Source organism: Copadichromis virginalis, linkage group LG9, assembly GCF_057382275.1.
Source record: "Copadichromis virginalis isolate Kocher_CV1m ecotype Utaka linkage group LG9, C_Virginalis_male_GT1.1, whole genome shotgun sequence".
NCBI lineage: Eukaryota > Metazoa > Chordata > Actinopteri > Cichliformes > Cichlidae > Copadichromis > Copadichromis virginalis.
Window position 1 is genome coordinate 33,973,879 of NC_140626.1, and position 24,944 is coordinate 33,998,822.

The 24,944-nt window shown below is 42.1% G+C and overlaps 2 protein-coding genes across 2 annotated transcripts; one reads left to right on the forward strand and one right to left on the reverse strand.

Moving 5' to 3' along the window:
• Positions 1-220: 220 nt before the first annotated feature.
• LOC146702359 (uncharacterized) lies at positions 221-16,431 on the forward strand. The gene is made up of 4 exons (XM_085468821.1): positions 221-769; positions 3,601-3,706; positions 12,200-12,964; positions 14,744-16,431. The coding sequence occupies exons 2-4, from the start codon at positions 3,689-3,691 to the stop codon at positions 15,296-15,298; spliced, it is 1,338 nt and encodes a 445-aa protein (XP_085324947.1). The 5' UTR covers positions 221-769; positions 3,601-3,688; the 3' UTR covers positions 15,299-16,431.
• Positions 16,432-20,915: 4,484 nt separating this feature from the next.
• Positions 20,916-24,688, reverse strand: LOC146702360 (uncharacterized). Its single transcript, XM_085468832.1, has 4 exons — positions 24,515-24,688; positions 23,107-23,204; positions 22,187-22,783; positions 20,916-21,534 (listed from the first exon to the last, which is right to left on the reverse strand). The coding sequence occupies exons 2-4, from the start codon at positions 23,122-23,124 to the stop codon at positions 20,974-20,976; spliced, it is 1,176 nt and encodes a 391-aa protein (XP_085324958.1). The 5' UTR covers positions 23,125-23,204; positions 24,515-24,688; the 3' UTR covers positions 20,916-20,973.
• Positions 24,689-24,944: the final 256 nt, after the last annotated feature.

Consider the following 24,944-nt stretch of genomic DNA (forward strand, 5'->3'; position numbering starts at 1 on the left):
TAATAGGGTTTATTCGCTCGGTCAGCAGGTGGCGGTATCCTCGTACACTGGGGAGTAAACTGCCATTAAACGAACAGAAGAAGAAGAAAACATCTGCACATGCGCGGTACGGATCGGGTAGACCCGATTTGTACGGTCAGACTTTACACATGCGCAGTAAGGATCGGAGAGTCCTGATCCGTAACTATCTTTTTATTTTTCGTTTTTGTCCACATTGTACTGAAATGCTTCATTATTGCAAACATTTTAAGATATACTTGTTATTCTTAACATCTTAACAGATACTCTGACCCATAACTATCGTAAAACGCTACGACCGGAAGTAGAAACCTTTCGCGCATGCGGGGTACCGTTCGGGTTTCCGGTACGGATCGGGTAGTGACACTCTTGTTGTAATTCGTTTAAAAAAAAAGGCTCGGCCTCTTTTTCGAGTCACGTGTCCAAACAGATTCGAATCAAAGCAGATAAGGAAGAAGGGGGCGGAGCAAAGTGTGTGCGCAGGAGAGGAGCCGAGCAGAGAGAGCTGCTTTTTCATGAAACGGGAGTAAAGTAGTGAACTTAGAGGAGAGAAACGAACTAAAGTATCGATCATAAACCACTACCAACGTCCTGATCGATATCTGCATCGATCTGCCCACCCTTGTCTCCTGGATCGTAGCTGAGATCAGCGTGAACCACGTGGGTCTCTGCTCCCTGATCTGTTTCCTGTGTTTGGAAAGAGTTGCAGCTTCATCGCGGAGTTTCTCTCGGTTTGTGGGCTCATCTAAAGGTAAGCACCGAGCTAACTTTACTGTGAGTTCAGTTCATGTTGAGTTTAGCTCCTGAATGAGGTCTTCTGCTGCTCTCCTCGGTGTCTGTTCACAGTTTATTGTGAACACGTTGAGAGAAGAGTGAGAGAGTGTTTGGAGAAAAACACCAACTAATCATTAGCTCAGCATGCTGGGAGAAGTTGGAGCAGAAAAGTCTTTTCATTGTCCCTGCAGCTGTTTTTCTGCCTGCACCAAACCTCTACAGCCTCGTTTCTATTTGAAGTGATAACAGGAAGTCAGAGCGATCTGCTGCAGTATCAGGGTCACAATAAACTTTATTGTCCAGCTGCTGTGGATGAACACATGAGAGGAAGTGAACTCCTACAAAGTCTCATTTCAATGAGTGTGGCTGCTGTAAAGTGATGCACAGGAAGATGTTAACAAAAACTAATGAAACAGACGAAAGTAAACAGTGTTCATATTTGAAAGCACAGAGAATAAAAATATATTGTGGTGGTTAATGTGCAGCTCTTTTTGATTTGGGAGAAGAAGAATGTTTTTAATCATGTTGTGGATTGAATGTTGGACATTATTTATTTATTTTTGTCCACCTGTGGTTTATGATGGAGACTCTGATTCTCGTCCACCTGCTTTACCAAACCATGATTTGTTTATGTAGCACTTTGAAAACAACATGTTGCTTTGTGGGAGTAAGAGTCACGATTGTCATGTACCTGTCATGTATGGAGAGAACCCATGGAGGGTGGAGAGACTGTGATCACGTTTTGTTGGTAGAATCCGCAGCAGGAGCTGTTCAGCTGTGAATGGTTGGTGCAGTGGGGTCTTTAGGTCTGTGGTTGGTTCACCGTCTGATTGTTTTCCAGACAGAAGCAGAGTCATTAGCTGAAAACAGGTTTTGGAGTTTAGCCTCACTAAAGCTGAACTTTGCAGCTGTCTCTGTCCCCACTCTGAAACACTTCCTGCCATGAAGTTCTGATGAAGCACCAAACTACAGTTACTCAGTCAGTGGAGGTTCAGTAGTGCAGTTTCTCACCACTGTTGTTAACTGGAGGCTGACTATGGCGTTATTTTTGTGCCACTATTCTGAGCGCACGTAAAAAAAAAAAAAGTTTGCTGGTGCAAGTTTTGCATTTTGAGGAGAAATTTATTTTGAGTGAAGAAAAGCTGAATTTGAGTGAACAAAATTCATTCCTGCGTGCATTTTATTTTGCCATTATTTTTTCTAGGCATTGAAGCCATTAAACTAAACCAAAATGGTGGTAATATTAATTTTATCCGGGAAACAAAGAGAAGCATTTTGGATATTCCGCTTTAAGAGTCTGCACCCCACAGGTCTGAGTTTTTCTGAACTGAGCCTTTTTTATTTTTTGTTTTTATTCTAATTTTATTAGTTACATTATTCTCGCATGGGTAATGCGAGATGGCATGTTTATGGGTAATGTTTATTTAATTAATTTTATTCATTTTTTCAGCCAAAGAAGGAGTAGGATTCTCGACAGCTCATCTTAAGTCTACATTTTAGAGATTTTACATTTTAGAGACATAAATTAGGACCTTTTAACAAATCTGTTCCCGTGTGACGATGTCCTCTTGTTTTTTAATTCAACTGCTGGACCAACCTCCTTTTATTATTAAATACTGCCCTTTTGTCCCTTTTTTGTATATATTCATAGTATTCTTCTTATGTATTTCACACGTGTTATTTTGAGACAGGTGGGGATAATGTCTCCTCCCCCCTGTCATCATCATTAATGATCTAGTCCAGTATTTACTTAAGCGTGACTTAACCCAGAGCTTTCCAAAGTGTGGGGCCCGCCCCCAATTAACCAATACCTACCTGTTATATGTCAGTTGATCTATCTATGAAGTTTCGATTGGTTTGATTGATTTAAGCAATTTTCTACAATGTTTTACTATGACCTTGATGAAGGCCACAAGCCGAAACGCGTTGGTCAATTATTAAAGTTGTTCATCTTCCCTTAAGTGTTGCTGGAGTTCTTGCATTGTGGACTCCCAGGTATTTAAACCCTCGTGGGGGTTGTACCCTGAAAGGGTCATCGACCCACTGTTGACCATTGATTTATCAAAAGAGCAAATGTGTGTGTCATTATCAGCAGGTCCTGAGTGAAACTATTGTGAGACCCTGTTTCACTCCATCATGTGGCTCGGTGCTTCCTCCATGTAAAGTTTGGCTACAATGGGACACACTGGGGAGCTCACAGCACATCCATGTTTGTGTCTGTAGAAACCTTCGTTGTATTTAAAATATGTGGTGGTAAGGCAGACGTCTAACAGTGTGCAGACCTGATCAGGGTGAAGCTGGTTCTGGTTTTAAGGAGCTGTCTTGATGTAGTTGTTTCCTGACAGTCTCCACTGCCTCGGTTGGGGGTGTACAAGTGAAAAGTGAGACCACATCAAAGGACACTCTGGTTTCATCTGGATCAAGTGTAAGTTTGTGGACCTTGTTGGTGAAGTCAGCAGAGTTTTTGATGTGATGGGCTGTGTTCCCCACAAGGGGAGCTAGGATGGTGATGAGGTGCTTGGAAATGTTGTAGGTGGCTCAGTTTATGCTGCTACCAATGAGCCTGAGTGGGACTCCTTCTTTGTGTATATATGGAAGTTCATATATACAGGGTGCAGCATCCCCTGGGTAAAGGTGGTGGTATGCAGGGAGCTCAGTGGCTTTTTCAAGTTCTTGTTGCAGCTGATGACTTTCTTTTTGCTTCTGGGGTTTCACCTTGAAGCTTCATAGGTATTGTTGTAGTAATGTTTATTTGCTCTGCTTCTTCTTGTCAGGGATAAAATACATATCTATACTTTTGTGTCCCAGCTGAGTAACAGGAGGAGAAGAGTCTGGTGGAGCAGCAGAGGAACAGTTTCAGCCATTTGGACTCAGCTCAGCCACTACAGAGGAAACAATGACTTCAACGCAGGAGGTGAGAAAAATATCTCAGTTACATCTATGGCTATGCAACATGATGAAATGTATATCGAATGACGATATCTGTCTTTTATATTATGGGCTATCATTTGTTTCGTGGTGTTGCAATATACACCGTTTACAGCAATATTTATTTTTTTGTCTTTTATCACCTATGCAAGAATCACATGAAAGAGTACGGAGAGAGTTTACGGATGAGAAGCAAAAAAGAGCCGTCAAAATAAACCTTAGACTCAAACATGCTTTCCCCCGCAAGCGGCCATCTAATAAATACTCACAAAGAAGATGGCGGCCATTACAACTTGTGTCTAAAAATGTATAGCTTCATGCATCATCAAAACACTCGACTCCAGCTGCAGTGTCTTCAGCTGGGCGACATGTGTGAAATTCAGAGAATTTACAGAAAATGGATCATTTTGTGATCTACAGGGTGGGTCATTTATATGGATACACCATAATGACATGGGAATGGTTGGTGATATTAAAGTCTTTTGACATTGCCAGCCAAAAGATGAAACCTCTAGCTCTGCATTTAGTTGCTTCAATGCCTAGATGACCTTTGTGGACAATATTGGTGTATTCTTTGTGCAGGGATTGGGGAATATTAAATTCCATTCTTTTCTGAATTTTATAATATAAAAATTTAATATAAAGACTTTGGACTTTACTTTCCCCAATTTTTGCTTTAAGTTATTTTGTTATTTACATAATAATGTAAATAACCTAATAATTATCCTTATTGCTGTTTTAGAGGAGCGGTGCTTCAAAGGATAGCTGCAGATTTCTGTCAGAATCTGCAGATTATACAGTACAAGTAAAATGTTCACGTTGTCTTCCCAACAGTTTCACTGACATCTACACTGGATGGCCAGGAAGCCTTCGCGATGTCTTCTCAGGTGCTTCTTCGGCGCTGATAATTGGCGTCTGTCTTGTGCCATCATGGTTATATATATATATATGTATTTCCGCTGCACGTCACACACCCTATGTTTCGATCAAAACACTCTGCTTCATTTCACTTTCTGTCTGCAGAATTACCACAGCAACTCAAACTGCAGAAAATGTTAAAGTGAAAAAAAAAATCAATCTGGGTCATTTTGTCCCCAGTTATGTTTTTTTTTCCACAATCAAAAGAAAAATGGCAGAGTTTTTTCTTCAGCACTTGTATTTTGTCAGACCGTTATTTGTCTTCCAGTCCCATGAGCACCTTCTGGAAGAACTCAAATGTGTAGCGAAGTGGCTTTGGGTAACTCGGATTGAGCCAGTAAATTAGCCCAGGCAAAAGTGCACACCTGCTCGCCAACATCTTCAAGGGAGTCATCAGGCTGTGCTCCTTTGTGGATTATTTTATAAACACCAAAAATCCATCCTCTCGAGCTCTTCAGCTTCCATCATGTTGAAATCCTAAAAAGGACAGAAATATTTTAAATCCGTTGTATTTTGGTCATCGCATCATCTGTCTATTCACTCCATTTTAGATAAATGGTCCAAACTACCCTGATTACACAGATCCCTGAATGAGACTGAGGAGAACAGACCAAAGAAAAGTGTGGATTTAAGACTATCACCAAATAAAGACCAAGAAAAAGAGAAATGAAACATGGAGAGAGGGCAGAAGGAGCATGCAGCGGTGCACACCGTTAAGGCCGGTTCACACGGTCGAGAGAGTTCCAGACCGCACACGTATCGAATGACAAAAACAAAACTAAGAAATGGACACTTGTGGGTGCCCCTACCATCTGTGGTGTATGGCCACACAACGCTAACGAAACACCCTATGAGCACATTTTTCTTGCGAACATTCCCCGGGCAAACAGGAAGTCTCAACCCCTCTTGAGATAAAATGTGACTTTGGAGTAAATAACCAAGTTGGCCATGATGTGAGAGGTCAGTGCCACGGGCCTGTAATCCTGGGGGCCACTGGGACGAGGCGTCTTTGGTACAGGGACGAGGCATGATGTCTTCCACATCACCGGGACCCTCTGCAGACTCAGACTCAGCATAAACAGTTTATGAAAGACTCCACACAGCTGGGGGGCACAGGCCTTGAGGACAAGGGGACTCACTCCGTCTGGTCCAGCAGACTTGCCTGAGTGAAGTCTCCTCATTTGCATCTCAACCTGGTATTGAGTGAAGGTGATGGGTGGGGGAGGGGTGTCAGGAATCTCACAGGAGGCAACATGTGAAGAGAGAGGCTGGCACAGTGGTGTGGCTCTGGATTCCAGGCTGACTGCAGGTGAGGTTGTGGGGGTGGGAGCAGACACCGTGGTGTCGAATCTATTGAAAAACAGATTCAACTCGTCGGCTCTATTCTCACCTCCCTCAGCTCCCCTGCTGTTGGTTGGCCTGAATCCAGTGATGGTCTTCATGCCCCTCCACACCTCTCTCATGCTGTTCTGCTGGAGTTTCCACTCCAGCTTCCTCCTGTAATTGTCCTTAGCCTCTCTGATCTTGTCCTTTAGTAACACCTGGATCTTCCTCACCTCCTCTTTGTTGCCCCCTCTGAAAGCCCTCTTCTTGTTGTTGAGGAGGGCTTTGATGTCCTTAGTCACCCACGGCTTGTTATTTGGGTAACAATGAACAGTCTGAGCTGGAACAATGGAGTCGGTGCAGAAAGTTATGTAGTCTGTGATACACTCAGTAAGCCCATTGATGTCCTCGGCGTGAGGCTCACAGAGTGTTTCCCAGTCGGTCACCTCGAAACAGCCCTGTAGTTCCGCTATTGCCTCCTCTGACCACCTCCTGACAGTCCTGGTGGTCACAGGTTCCCTCCTCACAATTGGCACATAGCGGGGGGTGAGGTGAATCAGGTTATGATCTGACCTACCAAGTGGGGGGAGGGAGGAGGAGCTGTATGCATCCTTGACGTTAGCATACAGTAAGTCTAAAGTTTTCTCTCCCCTGGTGGGACAGTCCACATATTGTTTGAATGTTGGTAGTGTATTGTCCAGTGATACATGGTTGAAGTCACCCGAGATCACAATAAAGGCACTCGGGTGCTGAGTCTGTAGCCGAGCTATGGCAGAGTGGATAGTGTCACATGCAGCTGTGGGGTTAGCAGAGGGGGGAACATAAACAGCCACCAAGATGACGTGAGAGAATTCCCTGGGTAAATAATACGGCCTGAGTCCAACAGCACACAGTTCAGTGTCCGGGCAACAAATCCTTTCTTTGATTGTTATGTTGGCAGGGTTACACCACCGGTTGTTAACTAGAACAGCAAGCCCACCTCCTTTCCGCTTACCGCTAGTGATGCTGTCCCTGTCCGCCCGAACAGTGTGGAAGCCTTCCACGGAAGCATTCTCATCGGGAATGTCCTGGTGCATCCATGATTCGGTGAAACACATCAGGCTACACTCTCGGTACTCCCTCTGACTCCGTACCAGTGCTGAGAGCTCATCGATTTTAATTGCCAACGATCGCACATTTCCCATCACGATAGGCGGCAGACACGGTTTAAACCTCCTCCTCGCTTCGAGCCTCCGCTGTCTCACCGTCACCTTTTTTCTTCTCTTCTGTCCTTGACCTCTGCATCCCCGATGTGTTTTCCTCCAAATTTCAGCTGGTACTTCTGCGGGCCTGGCCAGCGAGCCGGCCGGCATCAGGGCGATCAGCTGATCTCTGGAGTAAACAGTCCGTGAGTGTAGGAGATGTGCCGCGGTCCCGTTCCTTGATAAAAGTAACAGTTCCACGGCCACCAGAAGAACAAAAACTCTCTCAATCCACATGATTGAGTAAGAGATAGAAAATGGAGGAAAATACAAGTCAGAAAAAAAAAGAATACGTAAGAAAAAAGAGCTAAACTAGGAGAAAAGCAGGAGCGACTGTAACAGGCTGCACGCTGGTTGGCGCATGCGCACTAGCTGTCACAGTAATGTAACATAGCCTGCTAGTTGAAAATCTAGATGTATGGTTTTTAACTGGATGCACAGCAGACACCTACTTTCACAAATGTCTGCTTTTCCAAAATATACTAAAGGGAAAAGCAGCTTTTATTCCAATATTTTAAGTGACAGTGTGCAGTTTTCTGCCATTGGGAGTCCAGTTACACTGATTCCGATACATTGGGTCGTGGAATACGCTGCTTTAGCGTGGTGTACCACCCGAAAGTAGGAAGAAAAGTGTAGTTGCATAGGAGTGTTGTTCAGAAGGAATCAAAAATATTTCAATAGATATTAATGACAAAAACTACACACTGTCATATTTATATGAGGTATGCGGGCTACCACCACATTTGCAGTATTTATACCAAGTTTGAGTGAAAAAAATAATCGACTGTGTCACTGAGTTGTGGCAAAATGTGCTATTTGGAGTTCTAATGAAATTTTAAACACAGATTGGGGAATATTCAGATGTGCAGTAACGTTGAATATGCAAACAAATGTTTCCAATGCTAGCAAAATGCTAAAACCTACAGAACACATACGGCCCATATATTTACCGGAAAATATAAAGCCTATATTTTTATCAGAAAAATATACCCCATATATTATCACAAAGTACTAGTTAAATTATATTCTATTAAAAATACGAAGAAATTACCATAACTCCAACGGATGAATCGCGATTAATCCCTCTTTCCAGACACGTGGCCAAAGCACACTGTGGCATAGATGAAGAAGGTCAATGCGTATGCGCGAAGATTTTTTTTCATTCTCTGCGCATGCTCATAAAGGATGTGGAAAGGGCTCTTTGGATTTAATTAAATGTGTTCAATGAATTGGAAATATCACTATTATTTAACATTAAAACGGTTTACAATTGATTAAATCAAATGTAAAAATATTAATTACACCCACAAGATTAACAATTTTAAGTATATTGAACATAAAACCATACATACAGAATCTACACAGAAAAGCCACAGAAATTACAAGAAAATACAGCAAACATTTAAATAACAATAAAAGCAGTTGAAGAGTTTCTGCAGTGATCAATATTTCTTCAACAGTAGAATTTTCAGAGTTTGTAGGGGTGCTTGAAAGCCTTGAAAATCCTTGGATTTTAATAGTCCTTTCAAGGTGTAAAAAGTGCTTGAACTTTAGATGTGGTGCTTAAAATGGGTTGAAATTGGAACTGCATTTCATTCACCACAAATAACTATCTGATTGAATATTTTTCTTAACAGAGAAATAAAATGAGTCGCAAAGTCTAGAAACAAAATTTCTGCTCCTGATCTGCCTTGCACCTCTCCATGTCTGGAACAAAGATTTGCACCTTTTCACAATGGGGAAGTTTACGTGAGTCCTAGAAAATAATTTTCGACTATGTGTATGTAACACATGCAAGTTTTTTGCATTGCATGCTCCCATGGACATATGCTGATATGGAGAAGGAGCTTTTAGCCATGGTATTCGCCTGCACAAAATTTAAAGATTCTGTCTATGGAAAGGCGACAATTGTCAAAGCAATTGACCACCAACCCCTGGTGACCGTAATGAAAAAAGCCCATCCATGTCACCCCTGCCTGGCTCCAGGGGATGTTACTCCGACTACAGAGTTATGACATCCGCCTAGTCTACAAAAAAGGAAAGCACATGTATCTTGCTGACACCCTTTTCTAGAGCTCCACTCGCTCCGTTGTCACAAAGCCGAGTTGAACACACTGATTATGAAGTGATGACAGTGAGTGATGTGCTACAAGCCCTCAGCACAGTCATCCAGCGAGGATAGCCCATCAGAGACAGCCAAGTCAAGCCCGCTCTAGCCCCTTTTTTCCATACAGGGATGAGCTCAGCGTGGAGGATTTCCCAATCCCTGCACAAAGAATACACCAATATTGTCCACAAAGTACATCTAGGCATTGAAGCAACTAAATGCAGAGCTAAAGGTTTCATCTTTTGGCTGGCAATGTCAAAAGACATCACGGAAGAGCTGCACTCTTGCACAGTGTGCAGCAGCACTAATGCGCATCAGAAGACAGAACCTCTACAGACCTCCCGAAATTTTCACCTGGCATGGAAAACAATACCAGGTCCATGTAGATTCCTGTTCAAGATGGATTGAGATCAACCTTCTCGGTCACTCAACCACAGCAGCGGTGCACCACACATGCTCATTACTGACAATGGCAGACAGTACACAAGTCAGCAGTTCAACGAGTTTGCGAAGCAACTGGACTTCACTCATTCGACCAGAGTTTCCACAGTCAAATGGTCTTGCTGAGAGAGCAGTACATAGTGAGAAACAACTCATGGAGAAATCACAGAGAAATTGGACTGACTTTTTCTTGACTTCTTAAACCTTAGAAACATTCCCTGCAACACTAGTCTCCCCTGACAAACGTCTCATGTCTCATCAGACACGCGCAGGGATTACTGTGTGCAGCAAGCTTTTAGAGCTCGTCACAAAGGATCTCAGGGCAGATCAGTGACCGACTTTGTGTCAAAAGTCTCACACTAAAATGTCATGGGACAGGTCCAGCTGCACACTACAGCCATTGCAAGAAGGACAAGTGGTCTGAATGCAGACAGAAAAAGGCTCTGACAAGCTAGGAACTGTAGGAAGGAAGAGCAACGAGCCACGATCCTACATCATCCAGATCGACAGAAGAACCTACAGGAGGAATCGCTGCCACATCCTCCCAATGGCAGATCCGCCATAGCTCCATGACTATGACCCTGAGTGCCAGGACACCAACCATTCTGGATAGTTCTACACTCGCACTGCAAGCACCACACACGCTCAAATGAAGACTCACAGAGCGCATCATCTCCCAAGCCTGTGCAAATACCCGACCAAGAGATTGTAAACCAGGCGTCATACATTACATGTGCAGGTCACATCTGCAGACCTAACCCAAGATAAACACAATGGCATCACATGTATGTATAATCAGTCTAAAGTCAATATGTTGAGAAATGAAGTTGACTGGGTGTTTGCATTTCTAATGATTGGTGCTGTACTGAGGTATGGGGTTTGTCCAACCATAAACACTGTTAGGTTAAAATTCACTTTAAAAAAATAACGTCTAGAAAGACTGAAAGCTAAATGGAAAGGATGTAGATCATTTGGTTAAATTATCATTTTACATCATTTGTCTGTTATGAGCCACCGTACCTGTGTGGGCTAATCCAATTGGAACAGTATGTGGGGGTTACATGCATGCAATACACATACATGTGGTTATTGACTTATACCACCTCACAAGACAACCACAGTGCCGTTTTCTTGTTTTGTGGGGTTGGGGTGTTTTTGTTTTTTTCAATGTGACATGAATATCTCAACATGTTGATTTGTTCACATTTGCACATCTTCATTTTTAACTGAGTTCATACACTATATACATACAAGACGACCTTTTCCCTTTGCAGTGTTTTTGTGTGGTGCGTTTTTGTAAGTTTTAACAAAAAGGGAACAAAAGCGTTTAAGTCAACCAAGGATTTCTTCTTTTAATTTTCACATGGTCTTACCAGGGTTGATGTGACGTGAAACATACATTGTTATTTTTATGTTTAGTGTTGTGCTGAAAGGGCTTCAAAATGGACCTTAAAAGTGCTTAAAGAGGTGATGGCAGCCTCGCTTCTGTCAGTCTGCCCCAGGGCAGCCGTGGCTACAAGTGTAGCTGCCTCCACCAGTGTGTGAATGTGAGAGTGAATGAATAGTGGCATTTGTAAAATTATGATATTATTTTATGCCATGTTATACCCCTAATTAAAGATTGTGAATTATTATGTAGTTTTAGTTTGCATTATTCTCCTGAATTAGAAGAAGCTGATAACTATTGCATTAGTTAAACTGATTTGCATTACATTAAATTGCTGACTTGTTGTGAATGAATGATATTGTTTTATGATGCATTATATTGCTGAGTTATAAGAAATACTGTTCGCAGAAGGTTATTGTCTAATTTGTCTGAGTAGAAGAGAACAGAGTGTGCTGGAGTTTTCTGCCCCATTTCAGCAGGAGCAGATAAACAGGGAGCCAAGGTCGTAGCTTAGGCGCTGTGTGAGAGAGAGCATGTGAATGTTTAGGCTTTTTAGGATAAGGTGGAGGCACCAGAGGTTATAAAAGTTTGAGCAATGCTCCACCATTTTGAGATTTTGAGGCTGTCTGCATCAGTGTCCATCTCCCACGTGTGTGATCATTAAATCATCGTTTGACTCAACCCGGCCGGACCAGTGTTGTTATTGTGGTTTTTTCTCTTGTCTCCATCCCCAATATTTTGAACCTTAACACATTGTAAAGCGCTTTGAGAGCCCCGAAAAGTGCTATATAAATGCAATCCATTATTATTATTATTATTATTATTATTATTATTATTATTATTAGTATTAGTGTTTAAATTTTACTCTAAAAAAGGCGTATGAACCCTGCATTTTAAGTACAACTCTCATTGTAGCATCTGATTATAATGTGATACTATCACCAACACACCTACAATGTTTTTGTTAACATCTTTGATTCAACTAATGGAGGGAGTTGGAAAGTTCAGTTTGTTCCACGACTGCATTTTACTCACTGCCTGTTTGTATCTCTGTCACCTCAGGACCAACATGGAGCAAGAAGTCAGGACTCTCAGGAGGCTGATGAACTTCAAAGACAGAAAAGAGAAAAGAAATACACCTGTGAGGAGTGTGGGAAGGATTTTAGCCGTTCTGGCAACTTAAAAACACACCAATTCGTCCACAGTGGACTTAAACCGTACATCTGTGATCGTTGTGGTAAAGCTTTTAATCACAGAAGCCACTTACGACGTCATCAAGTTATTCACTCTGGAATGAAAGCGTACAGCTGTGAGTTGTGTGGTAAAGCTTTTGCTGACAATGGAAGTTTACGGAGTCATCTATTTACCCACTCTGGAGTTAAACCATACAGCTGTGATCAGTGTGGTAAAGCTTTTGCTCATAGTAGAAGCTTAAAGAGTCATCTAGTTACCCACTCTGGAATTAAGGCATACAGTTGTGATCAGTGTGGTAAAGCTTTTGCTTGCAGTAAGTACTTACAAAGGCATCTAGTTACCCACTCTGGAATTAAGGCGTACAGCTGCGACATTTGTGGAAAAACCTTCCGCTGGCCACTCAGCCGTAATATTCACCGACGCATTCACACCAAAAAAGATTTTTGCTTCTGTGATCAGTGTGGCAAAACCTTTGTGGCATACAAATATTTACAGCAGCACATGTTTAGCCACACTGAGGAGAGACCTCATAAATGTGACCTGTGTGAGAAGACCTTTAAAGAGCCACGTTCCCTGAGACAACATCAACACATTCACACCAGAAAGAAACTCTACAAGTGCACTTACTGTGAGGTATGTATTTTTCTTTGTACAGTCACACTTATTTTGAAGTATTTTGTGAATTGATTTTAATTTCAAAGCTAAATGAGACATGAAAACCTCATGTACAGAATATTCAGTCAAATCTGAGACAAATCTCCTGAAATTATCCTGATGTTGGAAAAAACGTAAAGTTTTAAGTTTCTCACCTTTCTGTCTAACATTCACACTCCAATGGATGCATCGGAGAGCAGCTTGAGAGTTAATATCTTGTGACCAATGTTGTTTTCCACTACACATTACAGAATACATGCCCCAAAAAGTAGTTTGTAACGTATTCCATTACATTACTCATTTAGAGTAATGTAACGTAACTTAAATGTGCTGTGGGCCATCATCTCACTGGAGGGCCACTTCAGTGTTCAAGCAGTACAAAAAAGCAATTAAAAACACCAACAAATATTTCCAGAAAATGTGGAGGGCTTTTTTAAAAATTCAAATATTGTATTCATCACCACCCGCATTCTCCTTGACCTTATAGCAGCTTTTGATACTATCTTTCACCGTATCCTTCGTCATAGATTAGCATCTACTGCCACCGTAGTAGATCATATCATATCATCATCATCATATCTTTGTTTTGAGACCAGAACTGGTTTGGCGCAGTGGGCTGCACAGCTGCTCTGGCAAGGGTTCGAGTACTACATGAGACAGATGCTTCACATCTTCCCTGCTTGCATGTAATCTGCTTTCTTGACACTCTTCAGTGTAGTCTTTCAAATAAAGCAGTTTTCAGCAGAGTCCAGCTTCTACACAGTGTTTTCAGATTCCACTACACGGCATTCACACTGCATTTTCGCAGGAAATGCAACTTTTTCTAGTTCAGTTTTGAGATCCCTTCCCAGATGCCTTAACGTTGACTCACACCCTGGGCCATCTGACCTCAGGAAATCACATGATGGGGTGGGGCTAGGTTTCACAATGAGCTCGCCCGAAATCCTGGCTGATTGTGACCCACACCCGTTTTCACACTGTACTCATGATTAGGTAGAAGATCATCAGGGGGTCCTTTTATCTCTGTTTGGGGGGAAACTCCCACGGGGTTTAAATCTGGGACTCTCCACCATTTGACACTAGAACTGAAGAAGCTTCTCGGATGAGAGGTGAAACGTCTTCAAGCAACCTAAAGAAGTCCGGACGCTTTTCTTTCCAAGCTCCTTAGACAACAGGATTTTGAACTTTATCGTGACAGGTTTATGTGGAAAATAAACAAGCTGACGGCGGAGTCGCACAATGGTTTCACTAACGGTGGTTTTCCTAACGAAAGTATGCATAAAAACATTCATTTGTCCATCCATAGTGTGGTTATTTTAATCTCATACAACCTGGACATCACAATTTCGATTGTTTACACCAAAATTTAAAAAAACATTTGCTCTACAAAGGCCTGATATCAACTTAAAGTACACTATACTGCCACTTTTCTATCACATGTCCTGTTATGTGGATGTCATTTTTCTCAGAAACAAAAGTCAGATAAAAGAAATAATTAGGTAATTCTTTGTTTTTACATTCTTTAGGTCCCAATCAGCACAAATAGCAAAGAGAAATTGAAAATGTATGCCATGAAAGAGTGTCTTAGGAGGTTAAATAAAAGGGCAAGAGAGAACTTCAAGAGATTGATATAGCCTCTAGAGCGACCATCAAATCGATTAAAAAATATTGCCGTGAACAGCTGGTTTTGCATACAATATGAAACGATAGATGTTTTAATATCATCATAACTTACACTGTGTTTGTGTCTTTGTTTAGAAGCAGAGCGACACAGATGGATCCAGTTCTCAACCCTGTCGTCGCTGTGGTGGTGGGAAAGCGTTTCATTGTGACCTTTGTGGAAAAACTTTCAATCATCCAGATAGCCTAAAACTACATCAACGTAGACACACTGGAGACAACATGAATTACTGCAAAGAGTGTGGGAGAGGCTTCCCCACATCAAGTGAATTAAAAAAACATTATCTTTATCACAGTGGCGTTAAAAAGCACGTCTGTGACCAGTGTGGTTCATCTTTCTTCACTGCAAATCAGCTTAAAGACCATAAAAGAGTCCACACAGGAGAGAAACCATATAAGTGCAGACACTGTGACAAAAGCTTCTCAAGTTCAGGCCATCGTAATGTTCATGAAGATGCACACATTGAAGGGAACTTCAGCTGTGACCAGTGTGACAAGAGCTTCAAGAATCTCAGTTCATACTCCGCACACAAACGATCCCACGCTGTAAATAAACTGTTTCACTGTTACAAATGTGCCAAAACGTTCACTTCATTATCTGCTCTGTGCAAACATCAGCGTGATCATGCATGACTGAAATCACTGGATCACAATGAATCTGACGAGACAGAAAGATCCTCTTCTGGTTTCAGGGTCAGACTTAAAAACCTTGAGATCAGGCTCCACAGAGTTCAGGTGGAGTCTCCTGTAAAAAAGTGTGTCAGCTGATGTCACACTTGGATCTGATGAGGTAGCTCTGATTTCTGGACCTGCAGTGAATAATCCTGGATGTTAAACTAAGGAAGTTGCAAGTATAGATGTGCACATCAAGTGTTTTCTTTTTTCTTTGAGAGATTTTCATTCTGTAAAAGAAACTTTAATGTTGAAAATGTTTGTCCTATAGAAAATAAGAGAGGAGAGTTGTTGATTCTTGTTTAACTCTTATCTGAATAGCACTTACCTGAGTGCCTTGCCACCTGTTAGCCTACTTCCTAGGCCTTATTCCTTGAAGAAAAGACTTCTCTGAAGAAGCACTTATACCTGAGTTAAGTCATTGTTTAATCACTCACCTTCACACGTTCTTTATTGTCAGATGTCTGCATATTGCTGATTAAACCTACTAAACATTTTAAACATCTTAAATTTAGAAGTTGGAATTATGGATATATAGATCAACTTAATTTTTCTTTGATAAATGTTGATGCTCTTTTTTTTAAAACCCACCTTGTTTTATTGTAATTTTATGTGTTATCTTTTTAAACTTTAATCTTAAATCCCTTTCTCCCAAAACCGCAAATAATTTCACACTAGTTGCTCTTACAGCACCCAATACAAACTTTAATTGTCAACCAGCTTTGAAACAAAAGCTGCTTTGACTTAATGTCCACAAAAAAGAATCTCAAGCTAAACTGGCAATGGGCTGTACTTCCATGTAGTACCAGTTTGTACCAGGAGATTGAGCAGTGAGTGTAATCTTTATTTAATCAGGCAAAGAACACATTCTTATTCACAGTGGCAGCAAAGAATTGTTAAGGTTAGCTGATGTGCAGCACATATCAGGACCATTGAAACGATCACAAAGACTACTTTTACTTAATTCAAATTCTATCAAACCTCTGCTTTTGGGTCCTCCTTTCACTTTAGTGTATTTACTGTATTCTTTAAATCCACGTGTAGTTTAGTGAATGCATTTTGAGCTGCGTGTTTTGCAGCTGTTTTCTTGTTGGGTTTGTGAAACAGTGATACTGTTAAAGCATTAGTTATATTTGATTAACTCCGTGTAAAGTTTCTTTTATAAAACAGTTTGATGTGAAAAATAAAGATATTGGTCTGACAACAAGTAGTTTGGGCCATGATTTCATGTTCAGATCAACTGTTGGTACAGGTGGAGGTTTATCAGAGGAGGAGAAGGAGGCTAGAGGGCAAGATCAAAGTAGCATGGAGGGAGGTTAGCCAACTAACGGAGTTGCAGAAAGGTGCGGCAAAGAAGGTGCCTAAGAAATACAGCAAGCTGTCCATACCTGAGGCCTTGGAAACTGCCAAGCAAAGACTCACAGCCTTGGCCAGCCGCTTGAGGAGGTACACCAGAGAGATAGAAGGCAGGAGAATAAACCAGCTGTTCTCCACAGAACCAGCAAAGGTGTACTCTCAGTGGCAAGGGAACAATAAGAGAACAGCACCACCAAGGCTGGAGACGGAGCAATACTGGAAGAGCATATGGGTGAAGGATGCAACCCATAACGGCAATGCTCAGTGGCTAGTGGATCTGAGGGCAGACCACAGCGACCTCCCTGAACAGGGTCCAGTAACCATCACAGTGGCAGATATCCAAGAAAGGGTCTCCAGTATGAAGAGTTGGACAGCACCAGGGCCCGACATGGTTCACGCCTACTGGCTGAAGAAGCTGACTGCACTCCACGAGCGTCTGGCAGCACAAATGAACCAGCTGCTAGTTAACGAGAGACACCCGGAATGGCTAACTGAAGGCCGGACGGTCCTGATCCCCAAGGACCCCAAGAAGGGACCGGTCCCCTCCAACTACCGACCAATAACCTGCCTCAGTACTACATGGAAGCTCCTGTCAGGCATCATATCGGCTAAGATGAACAGGCACATGGGTCAATACATGAGTGGGGCACAGAAAGGAATTGGCAAGAATACCAGAGGCGCAAAACACCAGCTACTGGTAGACAGAACAGTCAGCCGAGACTGCAAGACCAGACTGACCAACCTGTGCACTGCCTGGATTGATTACAAGAAGGCCTATGACTCAATGCCCCACAGCTGGATACTGGAATGCCTAGAATTAATAATAATAAATTCCTGTCCAAAACCAAAAGACTGCAGAGTTTTAAATATGAACGTATGTTCAACTGAGTCAAATGCTTTGTAAAAATCCAAGAACAGGATGTACCCTCTCTCTTGGATTAATTCACTGTATTCAAGGAGATCCAAAACCAGCCTAATATTGTTATGAATTAGTCTTCCTTTCAAAAAACCTGATTGTGTTTCACTGATAATGTTTGAGATGCCTTTCTTTAGTCTCTCAGCCCTTTGCCAGACAGGAGAAGCCAAACACCAGCTAACTCAAACAAAGAAAATGTATGAATATAACAGAACTTTGACCTTGCAGTGTTAATATGGGTTAATATTTATATGCACGCCACATAAACATTTGAAGGTGTGATGGAAAAATAAATTCATTTAATAAAGAAACAATATTGAACAATAATATATTAATGACTGCAATGTAAACTAAAGTGAATCAACTGGTGGTGAGGTGTGGAGCTTACCATGTGTGCCTTGCCATCACACATGTAAATTGTCAATAAAAAAAATCAATAACACTGCTTTTGAATATCGACTCGGTATCATAAAACAAAATATTGTGATTTTCGAGCGATATTTTTCTTACATCCCTAGTTATGAGGAATGATTCTGTAACTGGTTAAATCTCTGTCATGAAGAATTAAGACGCTTCTGAAAATGGCAATTTTATTTATATCACACATTTTATTACATGTTAACTAAATATTCTTAACACAGAAGATAAAGACATAAAAACCTGTTTAGGTTTACAACAGCTTAAGGCAGTGAAAACAGCAAACAGAACTAAACTAAACCTAACAACAACACCAATGGAAAAAGGTCTGGAGTCTGTTTTTAATGTATGCAAAGATGTAACTGATCTCAAGTCAGCAGGTGACAGGACCACAGTAACAGAAGGTATCTTTGGATTGTACCACAATTAAAATAGAGGACTGAAGGCTCTGCCTCCCATTCTACTTTTAAATACTCTGTGAGCAACAAGTAGGCCTGCAGAGCGAGAGCGAAGTGCTCTAATAGGGTGATATGGTACTACAAGGTCATTAAGATAAGATGGGGCCTGATTATTTAAGACCTTGTGTGTGAGGAGCAGGATTTTGAATTCAATTCTGGATTTAACAGGAAGCCAAAACAGGAGAAATCTGCTCTCTTTCTAGTCCCTGTCAGGACTCTTGCTGCAGCATTTTGGATCAGCTGAAGGCTTTTCAGGGAGTTTTTCGTTTTCAAGCTGAGTCCTGGGATGACTTTTTAAGTAATGATATAACTATTTACAGCTTGAATGCCTGTGATACATAGACAATTAAGAGATCAGTGAGACATTTCTTTGATTATAGTACTATTATTATTACTACTACTAAATACTACTGTTTCCAAGTGGAGGAACAATGATCATGTAATAAGGATAACATTTTTAGAATTAAAATTCAAATAAACATTAAAGGAAAAATTAAGAGAAACCTGAAGTATAACAGATGAGGGATTTCAGCAGAAATTACAGCAGCTTTCACATCAAACTTCTCAAATGCAACAGAACTGTCTGTCTCTTCAGATTATTTATTTTTTTGCCTGTCCCATTTGGTTCTTTAGCCGTCAGAATTGTTGTCTGAAGACCAACAAGGAGACCCGATGGATTTACTTTGCCAAATGGATCATCATGGCCTTGCCGTATTGGTCCATTTGATCAACCTTTGTTGTTATTATTTATTTTATTTTCAGTTGTTACAGACATGGCTGAGGGATAGGAAAGGGAGAAAGAAAGATGAAGGAAAAGAAAAACAGAAGGGAAGAGGGGCAGTGAGAAAGGAAACTTAAAAAGAGAAAGAAGAGAAAAAAAATCTCCTGGATCACCTGAAGGCATCAGTCACCGGCAGGGAGTGTGGTGAGGGGAGATGGGCCTTGGAGGGCCTGGGAGTTCCCAGAGAGGTGGAGTCTAAGACCCGACCTGACATATAGACACAGACAAACAGGCACACACATGCATTCCCACCCTCATGCACACATATACTCAGCACTCACCCAAAGTAGGGATAGACATACATGGACACTGAACACACAATCACACTCCCCAAACAAACTCTATACCCCGGGTCCAGGTTCCCTTGCCCCTGGAGGGGGAAACGGTACCCAGACCCAGGAGATGTTACCCTTTCCCCCGGGGTGGAGGCAAGCAGACCGCCCCAGGCTCCACAGCAGCAGGGAGGCCCCGCATCCCAGATCCCAATCAGACGGCCAACACCTCCTCCCAGCCCCCCGCCCCGATGGCCAGCAGAGAACAGGGGTGTGTGAAGACCCCAAACGTCCCTCCTCTCACTCATGTGTAGTGTTGCTGCGTGTTGTTCTAAGGTGCATTTAAAAAAACGGGAGAGCATGGTGCTGCTGCCAGAGAGCAGCAGGTGTTAGCACGGCCTCTCCCGAGAACCCTCAATGTCTACATGGATTTAAAATTGAGAGGTGGGCACCGGCGCCAGAGGTGGGGTTGAACACACAGACCGTCCACTGGACGCCGTTAACGTGCCCACCCTCAAGGCCCTATATGTATGTGTTATGAGAGTGTGAGTAATGTGGATGTCTAAGCTGTGAGATAAAATTGAGGCACAGGTGGCCAGAAGGGGACAGGGGGTGGGGGGGATGCCTCCCCTGTCCCCTGGTGACACACCCGCACCCCAAAGCCCTACTTGTGTGGGTGTGTTGGGAGCGGGAAGAGGGAGGCAGCCGGGGATGGGGAGGAAAAGAAGGGAGGAGCAAGATGCCCCTCCCTGGGGCCAGCTCCCCCACCCTAACATTCAATCATCTCCAAGACTGCACAAGACAGTAGACACCCAGGTTAAGTTTATTCTCACCTCTCCCCCACCTGCAGAGTGGACTCCTGCAAGGATGGCACAAGCTCCCCGTCAGTTGAAGGGTTCATTATGATCCAATGATAGGAATGATTTCAGCCATTGTCATGATGATGTTTGCACAGAGCAGATAATGAACATAATTGCACATTGGTAACAGTGAAACAGTAGATTTGGGGGGAAAAAGCAAAAAAAAAACGCAGTTAAAATGAAATGTAAAAAATAATGTTTCTATGCACATCTGCAGTTTAGAAACATGTCAGTTTGGTAATATAAAATAAAATGTATTCCTATAACTTTTATATCCTAAGAGAACAAAGATTAAAATGTAACAGGGATAACATTTTAGAATATTAAAATCCCTCAAAGGAAAAAAAACTTGATGTACACATCTATACTTGCAGCTTCCTATATGTAACATCCAGGATTATTCACTGCAGGTCCAGAAAGCAGAGCTAGCTCATCAGATCCAAGTGTGACATCAGCTGCACTCTTTACAGGAGACTCCAGCTGAACTCTGTGGAGCCTGATCTCAAGGTTTTTAAGTCTGACCCTGAAACCAGAAGAGGATCTTTCTGCCTCTGCAGATTCATTGTGATCCAGTGATCACTGTCCTGCATGATCACGTCGATGGTTGCGTAGAGCAGATAATGAAGTGAATGTTTTTGCACATTGGTAACAGTGAAACAGTTTATTTACAGCGTGGGATCGTTTGTGTCTGGAGTATGAACTGAGATTCTTGAAGCTTTTGTCACACTGGTCACAGCTGTAGCTCCCTTCAATGTGTGTAAGTTCATGATTGTTACGACTCCCTGAGTACGAGAAACTTTTGTCACAGTGTCTGCACTTGTATGGTTTCTCTCCTGTGTGGACTCGTTTATGCACTTTAAGATGATCTGCAGTGGTGAAGGATGACCCACACTGGTCACACACGTGCTTTTTTACCCCACTGTGATAGATTTCATGTTCTTTTAATGCACTTGCTGTGGGGAAGCCTCTCCCACATTCTTTGCAGTAGTTCATTTTGTCTCCAGTGTGTCTACGTTGATGTAGCTTTAGGTTCTTTTCATTATTGAAAGTTTTTCCACAAAGGTCACAACGCAACGCTTTCCCACCACCACAGTGGCGACACGGTTGAGAACTGGATCCATCTGTGTCGCTCTGCTTCTAAACAAAGACACGACGACAGTGTAAGTCAGGGAATTGCTTCAACATTTTTATCCAAAGCATCATCCAAAGGAGATGTTGCAACACAAACCTGAGACTCTGTGGAGAAAAAAAAAAGAAAGAAATCTGCTTCTACTTTTGACTACTTCTCTTTCTATACCTCCATGTGGTGTTGTCTGAGTGGTGATACCTATTGCTCAGGACAAAACTGTAGCAGCTTCCTGCACCCTAATGGTGTCATAAATAAAACTGACTGTGATGATGCTGAAGCGGGCAAAGCGACCAGTGAGGAGGGTATACTGGTGGCATCTGCCATCTGTTGTCTTTACCATAGCAGGTAGCAGACTGAAGTTAGATGTTAATGAGTAATTACTGCAGGTTGAACAGGTCATGGATGGAACATTAAGGTTCACAAGACATCACACATGGAGGACTGGGCGAGTTGCTGACTTTACAGAGCAGCAGGAAAACCAGCTGAACCGAGCAGAGAGTCCAGAGTGTGGAGAACTAAGCTGAGCAATGAAATAAGAGCTGAAACTCATGCAGCGCTGCCTTCACATGCAGGAGAATTGCCAACATACTAACAACTGAATGAGCAGAGTTGTTCCGAACAGTCAGCTGAAAATGACAAGATAGAAATATAAATACAAACCTCACAGTAACTGCACTTGTAGAGTTTCTTTCTGCTGTGGATCTGTTCGTGTCTTCTCAGGGAATTTGGCTCTTTAAAAGCCTTCTCACACAGGTCACATTTATAAGGTCTCTCCTCAGTGTGGGTAAGCATGTGCTGCTGTAATTCATAGTATGTCACAAACGGTTTCAAACACTGATCGCAGCAGTAAACATCTTGCCTGGTGTGGATGCGTAGGTGAGTATTTCGGTATGTTAGATGAGTGAAAGTTTTCCCACAAATGTCGCAGCTGTACGCCTTAGTTTCAGAGTGGGTAACTTGATGACGCCGTAAGTTGCCTCTGACAGTAAAAGCTTTGCCACACTGATCACAGCTGTACGCTTTAACTCCAGTGTGGGTGACTTGGTGTTTTTTTAAGTTTGCAGGCTGTCTAAAAGACTTTCCACACAAGTCACAGATGAATGGTTTCTCCCCAGTGTGGATGAACAGATGATGTTTTAGCTCAGACTTCAGAGTAAAATTCTTCCCACACTCATCACAGCTGTATTTCTTCTCTCCCTTTCTTCTGTGAGGTTTGTCGGCCTCCTGAGAGCGCTGACGTCTCGCTCCATGTTGGTCCTGCAGTGACAGAGATACAAACAGAGGCAGTGAGTGAAATGCAGTCGTGGAACTGCGTCTGTAATCAAAATGACAATGAGGAAATTGTTTTGCTCATTGGGAAAAAAATATACCATCTGAAAAAATTATAAGTGCAGCTGATTATATTTTATTTCAGTGTCCTGATAAAATATGATCTTTGTGCTTTCTTGTAACTCCTGTGGTTTTTATTTGTGAATGTAGCTTCTGTATGTGTGGAGGAGCCCAGGATGGAAAAGATAAAGCTGCTGTTAACAACCAGCTGTGCACAGTTTCAATAACAGTGTAACAGATGTTTTTCTCACCATCTGTGTTGAGCTCATTGTTTCCTCTGTAGTGGCTGAGCTGAGTCCAAATGGCTGAAAATGTTCCTCCGTCAGATTCTCCTCCTGCTGATCAGCTGCTGGGACACAAAAGAATATTTTTATGTATTTGATCTCTGACAAAAAGAAGCAGAGCAAACACAAACCAGAGAAAGCAACATTTAGAAGATTCATTTGTTCCAGCAGCTGCAGGATGGTTTCTACAGGCTGAGGAACAACAGTCACTGCAGGAATCAACATCTGCACATTGATTTTCTGTTAGAGGAACAAAGTGAATGCAGACACACAGACAGGCTCTCTCCAAACCCTCAGAACAAAAGCTGTCCAGCTTTGTGTGTCTGTCAAAATGCTTTTTACAAATCCTGCTGGAATCAGTGTTGTTACAGCTGCAGTCAAAGCAAGATGGAAACAATGAAGAAGGAAAGTTCAAATCTACTCAGACTAAATGTCAGACTTGATCCCTGCAAGCAGGCACAAACTAAAACTCTCTTTTGTGAAAACCAGTGTTGGTCAAATTACTTGAAAAAAGTAATCAGTAACTAATTAATGATTACTTCCCACCAAAAGTAATCCCGTTACTTTACTGATTACTTATTTTTTGTCAGTAATTAGTTATTTAGTTACTTTTTAAAAACATGATTTACACCCTGAATAGGTGATAAAGCGACAGCGAGTCCATCATATATAATGTCATCAAGTGGAAAAGTCTCTTTTTAAAATTTGTTTTATTAATTTTAATCTTTTAACTTTATGCATCGAGCAAAATTTAATTATATGCAACATTCACTGACTGGAAGAAATTTGTTTAACATTTAAAATAACTTGAAAAAAAGTTATCGGATTACAGTAACACATTACTTGTAACTGCCCATCTCTGGTGAAGACACTGAAGCAGTGGACTGATGCAACTGTCTGTAAAGGCTGTTGATATTCGCCCTACTTACTCCCTCATTCCTGCATGCTGCCTTCCACAATGTCTGTATAAACAACTCTCACCCATGTCAATTTATAACTTTTCTTATTTTATTTTATCGCTCACTGCCTCTCATGTGTTCATCCACAGCAGCTGGACAATAAAGTTATAGTGACCCTGATACTGCAGCAGATCGCTCTGACTTCCTGTTATCACTTAAATAGAAATGAGGCTGTAGAGGTTTGGTGCAGGCAGAAAAACAGCTGCAGGGACAATGAAAAGCCTTTTCTGCTCCAACTTCTCCCAGCATGCTGAGCTAATGATTAGTTGGTGTTTTTCTCCAAACACTCTCTCACTCTTCTCTCAACGTGTTCACAATAAACTGTGAACAGACACCGAGGAGAGCAGCAGAAGACCTCATTCAGGAGCTAAACTCAACATGAACTGAACTCACAGTAAAGTTAGCTCGGTGCTTACCTTTAGATGAGCCCACAAACCGAGAGAAACTCCGCGATGAAGCTGCAACTCTTTCCAAACACAGGAAACAGATCAGGGAGCAGAGACCCACGTGGTTCACGCTGATCTCAGCTACGATCCAGGAGACAAGGGTGGGCAGATCGATGCAGATATCGATCAGGACGTTGGTAGTGGTTTATGATCGATACTTTAGTTTGTTTCTCTCCTCTAAGTTCACTACTTTACTCCCGTTTCATGACAAAGCAGCTCTCTCTGCTCGACTCCTCTCCTGCGCACACACTTTGCTCCGCCCCCTTCTTCCTGATCTGCTTTGATTCGTCCGGTGCGATCACGTGACTCGGCTGCCCTGAAGAAAATACATTTTGGCTGCAGAGAGTGAGAAAGAGGAGCAGCATGTGGAGATATTTCACAGCTGTGTGTGTGAAGAAAA

Bases quoted from the DNA above. Each gene is read 5' to 3' on its own strand.
- LOC146702359 (XM_085468821.1), top strand. The intron at 12,965-14,743 runs GTATGTATTTTT...GTCTTTGTTTAG, and splicing joins ACAAGTGCACTTACTGTGAG to AAGCAGAGCGACACAGATGG.
- LOC146702360 (XM_085468832.1), bottom strand. The intron at 21,535-22,186 runs GTTTGTATTTAT...GTCTTTGTTTAG, and splicing joins ACAAGTGCAGTTACTGTGAG to AAGCAGAGCGACACAGATGG.